This window comes from Silene latifolia, chromosome Y (assembly GCF_048544455.1).
Source record: "Silene latifolia isolate original U9 population chromosome Y, ASM4854445v1, whole genome shotgun sequence".
Lineage (NCBI taxonomy): Eukaryota > Viridiplantae > Streptophyta > Magnoliopsida > Caryophyllales > Caryophyllaceae > Silene > Silene latifolia.
This window is the reverse complement of record NC_133538.1, coordinates 210,929,291-210,939,740: the sequence shown is the minus strand read 5'-3', so window position 1 is coordinate 210,939,740 and position 10,450 is coordinate 210,929,291. Positions and strand designations below refer to the sequence as shown.

Sequence of the window (10,450 nt, the reverse complement as noted above, 5' to 3'; positions counted from 1 at the left end):
CATATAATCCGACCCAATCTTGAAACCTTCGACTATAAGAGCTGCATTTCGGCTGAGTAATACTTCATTTTCATTGTCGACCAATGCTCATGCATCACTCTCTTCCTCTTTTTAAGAATTTGCCCTCAAATTGTCGTCGTCGAGATATGGGGATAGATCTCCTACATTAAACGTCGCAATTACCCCGCCGTACTCAGTTGGTAACTCCAACTTATAAGCATTCGGCCCATAGCTTTCCAACACCTTGAAAGGTCCATCTGCTCGCGGCATCAAATTATCCTTTAGCTTAGATGGGAAACGTTCCTTTCGCAAGTGTAGCCATACAAGATCACCTTCCTTGAATACGGGCTGCTTCCTATGCTTGTTTGCCTTTTCTTTGTACTTTGCATTTGCCTTCTCGATTTGTGCCTTTACTTGTTCACAAGTCCTAAGAAATGTAGCTTGTCGATCCTTTGCTTCAAAACTCATCAGATCTTTCTTGGAATTGGAACTAGGTCAATAGGCAGAAATGGATTAACACCATACACAATTTCGAATGGAGCACGCCCTGTAGTGACTGATGGTGTACGGTTATAGGCAAATTCAGCATGTGCAAGTTTAATATCCCAGTCTTTCGTGCTTTTACTAACCAATCCCCTTAACAAGCTTCCCAAAGTTCGGTTTGTCACCTCGGTCTGCCCATCGGTTTGGGGATGATGTGAGGTACTAAACAGCAACTTTATTCCAACCAAACGCCACAAAGTCTTCCAAAAATAGCTAAGAAACTTCATATCTCGGTCTGAAACAATGGTTAGAGGAATACCATGTAGGCGAACTATTTCTTTATAGTACAAATCAGCAACATTAGAGGCATCGTCAGTCTTGTGACAAGGGATAAAATGAGCCATCTTCGAAAATCTATCAACCACGACCATGATTGAATCCTTACCACGCTGTGTTCTAGGCAATCCGAGTATGAAATCCATACTTACTTCGCTCCAAGGCTGATTTGGCACTGGCAAAGGCGTGTATAGCCCCTTAACGAACGTACTCTTCGCCTTTTGACACACAACACAATTGCCCACGATCTCTTGCACATCTTTACTCCTTCTTGGCCAATAAAAATGTTCACTTACAATGTCATAAGTTTTATTCAAACCAAAATGACCAGCCAAAGCTCCTCCGGGAGCTTCTCTAATAATCAACTCCTAAATTGACCCTTGTGGAATGCAAAAGGGATTTTCCTTAAACAAAAATCCGTCTTGCATTGTATAAAGTCCAGTAGGTTCAATCACCTCTTTAGGAAACGCCGAATCAGCCTTATATAACTCTTTAATATGCTCAAAACCCAACAATCTTGCATCTAATTCAACCAACAAACAATGTCATCTAGATAACGCATCAACTACAATATTAGAATTACCTGTTTTGTACTTGGATGAAAACGTGAATGATTGTAAAAACTCGACCCACTTCGTGTGTCTTGGGTTCAATTTTTGTGTCCATAAATATGTTTAAGAGCTTCGTGATCAAAATGTAGCACGAATGGTTTCAGACGCAAATAATGACTCCAATGTTCCAAGGCTCGCACGATAGCATAAAATTCTTTGTCATATGTTGAATAATTCAGTCGTGCTCCCCCAAGCTTCTCGCTAAAATACACAATTGGACGCTTCTCTTGGACCAACACGGCACCAATCCCTACTCGGCTTGCATCACATTCGACTTCAAACACCTTCTCAAAATCTGGAAGTGCTAAAACAGGTCTGGAACATAATTTTTTCTTTACTTCTTCAAATGCCGTTTGGGCACTGCAAGTCCACACAAACTCGCCCTTCTTAATGAGCTCTGTAATTGGCGCCATCAACGAGCTAAAATTCTGTATAAACCGGCTATAAAATGATGCCAAGCCATGAAAGCTTCGAACTTCAGTCGTAGATGTAGGCACAGGCCAGGCCTGAATTGCTTCGACCTTGGATGGGTCCATTCTCACGCCATCTTTACCTACAATGTAGCCAAGAAAAATGATATTAGGAACCATAAAAATGCATTTTTCGAGCTTACCATACAGCCTCTCCTTCCTCATCATTTCAAAAATAGCCCTAAGGTGGAGCTTGTGTTCCTCTTCACTCTTGCTATCCTATCATCAAGATAAACAACAAAAAATTTGTTAAGGAAAAGCCTTAACACTTCATTCATCAGCCTCATAAACGAGCTAGGTGCATTACACAAACCAAATGGCATGACGAGCCACTCATACAACCCTTGCTTCGTTTTAAATGCGGTCTTCCACTGATCTCCCTCCCGAATCCTCATCTGATGATACCCACTTCTAAAATCTAGTTTAGAGAACACACATGAACCAGATAACTCGTCTAACATATCATCGAGTCTAGGCATAGGGAAACGATATTTAATGGTAATATTATTCACCGCTCTACTGTCAATACACATATGCCAAGTCCCCTCCTTTTTTGGTACCAATAGAGCTGGTACAGCACACGGGCTCAAGCTCTTGTTCACATACCCTCGATCTATCAACTCTTGGACTTGTCATTGTAATTCTTTAGCTTCTTCGGGATTGCATCGGTATTCTGGTTTATTAGGTAGTTCAGCACCTGGAATTAAATCGATTTGGTGCTCAATCCCCCTCTTTAGCGGTAACCCATCAGGTAACTCGTCGGGAAACACGTCACTGAACTCATCTAATAACTCCCGATTGCAAAGAAATTAAAGCCTGTTTCTTTACCCTAACCCCATTATTCCCATCAAGCCAATGTAGTTTATATGGTTTAGGATGGTTCTTAGAATGCAATTTCAGTTTGGCAACGACATCCTTAGCTATAAGATTGGTACAGGAACCACTATCAATAATAAGAGTGCAGATCTGACTATTTACCTTAAAAAGGGAATGAAACAATTGCTCCCTTTGCTCGTGCTCAATTTGAGCAGCCTCGGTGTGGAGGCTCTAAGCACCAATACCCCTTTCTCCTCATCACTGTAAGGCTCCCCTTCATGTACTTCTTCACCACCACTCTCATCTTCGACATCAATAGGCTCCGAATCAGATTCTGGGACAACGAAATTTGGTCAAGTTAATCAATTCCTGAATTATCAGAGCTTCATTTTGCGGATACTCATTGGCAATGTGCCCATACCCCTGGCACTTGAAGCAACGCCTCAACCGTGTTTACTTAGCTTCCACCACCGTGCCTTTTCCCTTGTCTTTAGGATCCTCCTTTCGTGTTTCCTTGGTACTAGATGTGGTAGCTGCTGGTTTCGAGTAGGTGCCCGAATTCTTTTCATAGTCATGAGTATAGGACTTCTTGCCCTTATCCTGCTTCTCGAATTTAAGAGCCAATCTAGAAACATCGTCAAAGTTGTCGTAATTTTGGATCTCTACTCGTTGTGCTAGGCTCGGACTGAGGCCACGAATAAACTGTGATGTCCTCAATTCTTCTTTCTCCTCCAAATCATAAACTATACTCAACTTCTCAAATTTCTTTAGATAATCTGCCACACTCGAGCCTTCCTGCGCCAAAGACGTTAGCTTTAGGTAATTGTCTTGCTCGTAGTCCCTAGGAAGAAATCTTTTCATGAGATGCTTCTTAAGCTTCTCCCAAGTATCGATTTTTGGCTTCTTTTCCTTCTTACGCTGTTTCTTTAAATTCTCGTACCATAAGGACGCATACTTGATTAGTTTCAATGTAGCAACTTTTAACTGTTTGTGTTCGTCGTAGTCTTTGTACTCGAACACCCTTTATGCTTGGCGGATCCAGTCGAGGAATTTTTCAGCATCAAGGTCCCTATCAAACTCGGGTACATCGAGTTTCAGGCCCCTATCGTCATCATTTTTGTTCCTCCTATTCTCCTTTGACCGTTCTTCTTCTTCGGACTCAACTTGGCTGTCCGAGTCACCGTCCTGCTTCTTCTTCTTCTTAGCCACAACCGTGGCTATGTTTTTTACGATATATGAAATCTGGCCAATTTCAGCCCTAATTGCATCCATATCTTCCTTCCATGGTTTATCTCCTTCTCCATTAACCATCTTCTCCCAAGACTGATTTATTAAGCAATAAATCAAAAACCTAGGCTCTGGTAACCAATTTGATATAGAATTAATAGGTTTTTAAACGCGAAATTAGGATATGTAATTGTGCAGTGGAATTGTTATAAATTGGTTGTGAAATTTCAGCAAAATAACGAACTAAATAGACAAAACAGTAGGTTAAACGTGTGAATTGATAAAGGAACAAGATAGATAAGTGAATCTCGCTCAATACCTCGCAAGGTAATCACTCGAAGCACTCAGAGCAACCTCGCAAAGTCTGAATCGTGTATCTCGCAAGACAGACGATGAAGGCACACAAAACGTAAAGTTTTATTGTATTTCTGTAATGTGAATTTAATTAGGTTACAAAGCTTTAATTTATAGTATTCTAAAACCTAATCATACTTGGGCAACAAGCAAACTAGTTTCCTTAACTAATTAGGAAACAAATAAACTGAAATAAGAATTAATAGTTCAGCTAGGATTAGGAAATTATAGACTATTCCTAAACTTTATTTGAAAGTAAAATAACAATATTAATTAAATAATACTACACGACTGAAGTGTCCGTGTATTCAGCTTGTTCCCGAATCTTCGCATTTCCATGTGAGCATCGTCATATAATCCGACCCAATCTTGAAACCTTCGACTATAAGAGCTGCATTTCGGCTGAGTAATACTTCATTTTCATTGTCGACCTGATGTGACCATTATTTGAGCATATTTAGTCCCCGAATTAGCCTCGTTCCTATACTTTTTAGTGAATATTTGGGTCATTTACTATCTTTAGTCCTTTGTTTTGCATATTCTTTGAGGTTTTGTTTCCTTGGTAGGAGAGGAGTGCAAACCTTGCATTTTCATGGCAAAATAGAGCTAAATTGATCGAATCTAATGACCAAGTATCAAAGAGAAGGCAAGACTAGAAGGCCTTTGTACATATTATAGTAGATGGGCAATGATAAAGAAATCCTTGCATCCCCGACTAAATACCGGAGGATTATTGGAAGAAGAGAGGAAGAAAAGAATAAAAGAAAAAGCTGTGACGAGATCCGCTCGTCCAGCCAAAGAAGACGCCCGTCCAACACTTCAAGAATCCGAGCGTCTTTACCATAAGGACGCCCGTCCAACCACGCCACAATCCGCTTGTCCAGCCTATCAATCCGCTCGTCCAGCCACCACGAAATCCGTCCGTCACGACCCCTTGGACGCTCGGATTCTCTTACAGGCCCACACGTCCTCTTCTTCCCTCCATGAAAGATGCTCATATTTATGAAAGACCGGCAAAAAGGAGACTCGCATCTTTTCTGAGAGGAGCGATTCCTCAAGGACTTAATCATCATTTAAGCCCTTAGTAAACCCTAATTTGTGCACCTAATCTCCACTATAAATACCCCATTAGTCTAATTAGATGAACCATGTTCTTCTTGTCAATCTTTAGTGTAGTTTATATCATTCTAATATCTTCTTAGTCTTGTAATAAACTTCTAATCAAATATTAATACAAATCTCATTTCCTTAATTTCTCTTTTGTTCATCTTTTATTTTGGGTAATTGAAGATTATTTGGGTTATTATTGGGAGATTGACAACCTTCCAATCATTCATCAAGTACTTCTATTATTATTTGCTTTATTTTGGAATCATTAGTAGGTATAATTCTCTTAATCCTTTTTTAATTATTGTTAATCATCTTCATTTATTCATCATGTTTTGCTTTGTTAATATGATTGATAACCTTGTTAAATGTTAAACTTGATAATGAGTGAGTAGTTTCCTTGATTAGGGTTAATGGGTAATTAGGGGAAATCAACATGGTGGATGATTCATGCTTAATTTAATATGTTTTCATAGTTTATTTGCTTGCTTGTTGTGATCTCAACTTATGCACATGTTATGTTTGATGAAATGCGAGCCTATGAATCCTTGCATTTTTTACCCATCACTTACCTTTTCAATGAGACTTGTAAGACATAAACCAACTCGAGTCTCATTAGACCATGCATATAGTTGAGTAGGGAGGATTAAGTCGACTTTTAGGTGTTGTACAAACTAATCGATTCGGCTCCGGGACCCAAACCTTCTTAGGATTGTAAGATACAAACCAACTCGATCCATGACAACAATAATTGCTTGCTTATAATTTGAGAATATGTTTGTATGATCAATTCCCATGAATCCCCTATGACCCCATGACACCCTAGTGCTTTTAATCAATTGTTTACATCTCATTTTAATCATCCTGCTTATTTACTTTTATTGATATTTAGTTTAGTGATCTTCTCATCTCAACCCAAATTGTGACACCCCTAGACACCGCTACTTGCAATCGAAAATCCTACATCAATACCCGTCCCTTGGGACCCGACCTTTACTTGCCTCTTTACTAATAATAGAGTTGTTTGTGAAGTTATAAATATTGTTTTGGTCTAGGTGCTCCTAACGACAAGTAACCGAAAATTAAGCTCCAAGTGAGCCCGACCAAAAATGGCGCCGTTGCCGGGGACGGTGTTAACTTGATTTGATTTTCTTAGGTTGTTATTAGTTGTGTCTTTCTTTGCCTTGGGGAAGTAAAAACTCCTCAAGTTTTGTTCTAATTGTTTTCAAGTTGTTTGATATTTTGCATGTCTAGAAGATCACAAGGTAACTTGTTACCCATTGATCACGAAATTGAAAGGACTTTGACAAACAATAGAAGACTTGCTAGAGGTACTTTGAGAGGTATAGGTGAGGTTGTAGATATTCAACCAAATACTATTGAGTTCATCAACCCTTTTGCAAGAAAAGGTGAGGAGAACCCAACACAAAATCAACCCACAATGCCTAAATTTTTATCACATTCCGTACCAACCGAGGAGAACCTACCCAATGGTACTCCCACACCACAACACTTAACCGGAAATTTCATTGCAAAATCCGCATTTATACAATTAGTCGAAAGAAGCCAATTTGGGGGGATGCCTAGTGAAGACCCTCACTCTCACATGGAGACTTTTTGTGACTATTGTGATGCGATTTTACAAACCGGTGTGACTCAAGACCAAATTCGATGGGTCTTATTCCCTTTTTCTCTAATTGGCACCGCAAAAGAATGGTTGAAAAGCCTTGATAAGGCTACTCTTGGAATTGACTCTTGGAAGAAGTTGGCTCTAGCTTTCTACAAAAAATTCTACCCTCCGGAAAAAACTAACATGCTAAGAGCTCAAATTACGTGTTTTAAGCAAAGGGATGAAGAATCTTTGTATGAAGCTTGGGAGAGATTCAAAGGAACTTGTCGCTCATGTCCTCGTCATGGACTTAGCGAGTGGTTCTTGGTACAACAATTTTGGAATGGTCTTTATGAAGACTCAAGAAACATTCTCAACATGGGATCAAATGGTATGTTCATTGAAGTTGATGATAATCAAACTTGGAACAAGATTGAGGAAATGGCGGTCCATAATTCACAATATAGTAGACCTCGCAAGGCTACTAGAGGAGGAAAGCATGAGGTGGACTCTATTACTCAATTGGGTGCTCAACTTAGTGCTCATATTGATACCATTAACTTGAAGTTTGAGAAGGCTATGGCTAAACTTGAAGAAGCCTCAAAATCACTAAAGCATCATGTTAATGCCATGGTAGCATCTTCATCAATCCCAAGTGGGATATGTGAGAATTGTGGAACTTTGGGACATCACCAAAGTGAATGTAGGGGAACAAGTGAATGCTTTTCAAGCATACAAGAGTGGTACCCCTTATTCCAATTATTACAATGAAAACACCAAATTCTACCCAAATCTCTCATACAAAAGCCAAAATGTTCAAAACCTTCAACCAACATACACCCCACCTCCTATGAGAAACCAAAATCAAAGACCCTTTTTCAACCAAAACCAACGTTACCAAAATCAAACTCCATACAATCAACAAAATGACCAAGGTTTTGACGTTGAAAAAATGGTCCTCCAAATGCAAAATAATCAAAAAGAATTTTTCACTCAAATGTAAAAGATAGCCAGCAAAGGACATCACCATCAACAACATCCTAGCCCACACAAAAATGTTGGAAACTCAATTGACCCAACTAGCATCTTCAAACTCTCAAAGGCAAAAGGGTCAATTACCACCTCAAGGTAATCCCCCAAGACATGAAACGGTTAGTGCCATTCACTTGAGGAGTGGTACGAGATATGAAGGACCAAAGAAGCAAGTTGAGGATAAAGTTGCGGAAGCTAGTGACAAAGAAGAAGTTGTGCAAAACTCCAAGGAAGGAGAACCAACAAAAGAAGAAGTTTCAAAGAAAAGTCAAGAAAAGGCCAAGGAGAAAGAGCCCATTGTGATTAGACTTCCATTCCCAAGTCGTCAAGCTAAGCCTAAGTTTGATGGCCAACTTGGAAAATTTATGAAAATTGTGAAGAATTTGGAAGTCTCGATTCCTTTTACGGAATTAATCAATCACGTGCCGGCCTATGCAAAGTACATGAAGGACATCCTTACGAAAAAGAAGTCGATCCGGAAGCTTGAAAATATCGCCTTCACTAAGGTGAGTAGTGAAATCCTTCAAGGGAGTTCACCTCTGAAACTTAAAGACCCGAGAAGCTTCTCAATACCGTGTACCATTGGCGACACCACGATCAACAAGGCTTTGTGTGATCTAGGAGCAAGCGTGAGTGTTATGCCGTATTCGGTTAGTAAAAGGCTAGGGATGAGATAGCTTAAATGTACCAACATCACACTCCAAATGGCCTATAGATCGACAAAGACATCGTTAGGGATATGGGAAGATGTTCCCGTGAGAATCGACAAATTCTTCATCCCGGTGGACTTTGTCATTGTTGACATGGAAGAAGACTCCAATATTCCGATCATCCTCGGTAGACCTTTCTTGCACACCGCGGGTGCGGTGATAGATTTGAAGCACGGAGAGCTTACTCTAGAAGTGGGAGACGAGACCATAACTTTCAATCTTGACAAGACCATGAGAGCTCCCCCGTTTGCATGAACCATGCTTCATGGTTGATCACTATAGCCGGAAGGATGGTAGGAAGAAGTCGGAATTCCAATGGAAAAAGAAAGTTGATGATGCTCCATCAAAAGAGCAACATAATAGCAACAAAGAGAGCTTGAAAAGCTCACCCATGACATGTGAAGAGGATGGCCTCATTGGCCAAAACAAGAAAGAAGGAGAGTTGTCTCTATCAACTCAAGAGATTTTTAATGATCAAGTAGAAGAAGTTTGCGGTCTTTGGGATGATGAGTTCGAAGGGATATTTAATCCCTACATTGGTAATGCTATGAACCAAGACCATCATGGAGAACAACAAGTGCAAAGATCTATTGAGGATCTTTATCATGATAATGAACAAGCTTTCGACTACTTCTTCAAGGTGTTGAGTAACATCAACAACACCATGAACATGCCCCCTTGACATCTCACATTGAATGAGAGTTTGGTGGAGTCCTCCCTAAACCACCATTTGTAAATATTCTAACTCCCTAACTTGTATTTCAATTTTTACATTGCATCTTTGTCATTTTTGGATTTATATTTTTGTGCCTCTATCAAGATATTCATCATTTTTGAGAGAAGTGAGGGAGCGACTTATGATTTTATTGATGTGTAGTGCTTTGACTTAGTGTGGGGATAGCAATTACATAGGCTATTCATGCCTTTGTAGTGCCCCTACAATGAAGAACACGAGAATTGAAGAATAAAAATGTTACGGGTTAAGTAGTACCCACGGATGGACTTGAATCCGTGTGGACAAGGAGGAATCCGAGCGGCCAAAAGGAGAATCTGCTCGTCTTGAGGAACCCGAGCATCCAATGTCACCAGACGCCCATCTGGCAGAGCTGCAAAATTCAAAAAATGGCCTGTCATAGAATCCGAGCGTCTCAATTGAGAATCCGCTCGTCTGATATAAGACGCTCGTCCTACAGCGAAGACGCTCGTCTTTCTGCTGTTGAAATTTAAAGAATTGCCCTGTAACAGAATCCGAGCGTCTTTCTAAGAATCCGCTTGTCTCAAATTGAAGAATCCGCTCGTCTTTCCTGAAAGACGCTCGTCTTGTGGCGTCATTTCTTGAGGCAAAACGCGAAGAATCCGAGCGTCCCAAAATGCAATCCGCTCGTCCCCTGCTGCTATTTCAAAATTAACGGGTCTTTTAAACCCTTATTCCCTCATTCATTTTCATTTCTTCTACATTCAAACACTACCCAAAACCCAAAAACCCCAAAAACCCTCATCCTCTACATCACCAAAAACAAGATTTCCTCAACCAAATTCAACAAAATCAAATCCAAACTTCCTCACAACAAAAACTAATCACTCCTTTTGCAACAACAATTGATTCAAACACCAAAATCTTCAACCTTTGAGTCGTTTTTTAAGATACAAAGCAACATTCTTTCATCTTAAATCGATTTGGGCATAACTAAAAAT

At 40.0% G+C, this 10,450-nt stretch overlaps 1 protein-coding gene and 1 non-coding gene across 2 annotated transcripts; both read right to left on the bottom strand.

Moving 5' to 3' along the window:
- Positions 1 to 467: 467 nt before the first annotated feature.
- LOC141630013 (uncharacterized) lies at positions 468 to 4,027 on the bottom strand. The gene is made up of 7 exons (XM_074442910.1): positions 3,803 to 4,027; positions 3,193 to 3,670; positions 2,962 to 3,050; positions 2,729 to 2,878; positions 2,044 to 2,119; positions 1,641 to 1,983; positions 468 to 1,086 (listed from the first exon to the last, which is right to left on the bottom strand). Exons 1-7 carry the CDS (start codon positions 4,025 to 4,027, stop codon positions 468 to 470), a joined length of 1,980 nt encoding a protein of 659 aa, XP_074299011.1.
- Positions 4,028 to 7,217: 3,190 nt separating this feature from the next.
- LOC141634928 (small nucleolar RNA R71) lies at positions 7,218 to 7,324 on the bottom strand. Its single transcript, XR_012539642.1, has one exon. It is a non-coding gene; the product is annotated as a small nucleolar RNA R71 (small nucleolar RNA).
- Positions 7,325 to 10,450: the final 3,126 nt, after the last annotated feature.

Bases quoted from the DNA above. Each gene is read 5' to 3' on its own strand.
- LOC141630013 (XM_074442910.1), bottom strand. From the start codon at position 4,027: ATGGTTAATGGAGAAGGAGATAAACCATGGAAGGAAGATATGGATGCA. The intron at 3,671-3,802 runs GTACCCGAGTTT...AAACTAATCAAG, and splicing joins ATAGGGGCCTGAAACTCGAT to TATGCGTCCTTATGGTACGA. The intron at 2,879-2,961 runs GTATTGGTGCTT...TCCCTTTTTAAG, and splicing joins ACAGTGATGAGGAGAAAGGG to GTAAATAGTCAGATCTGCAC.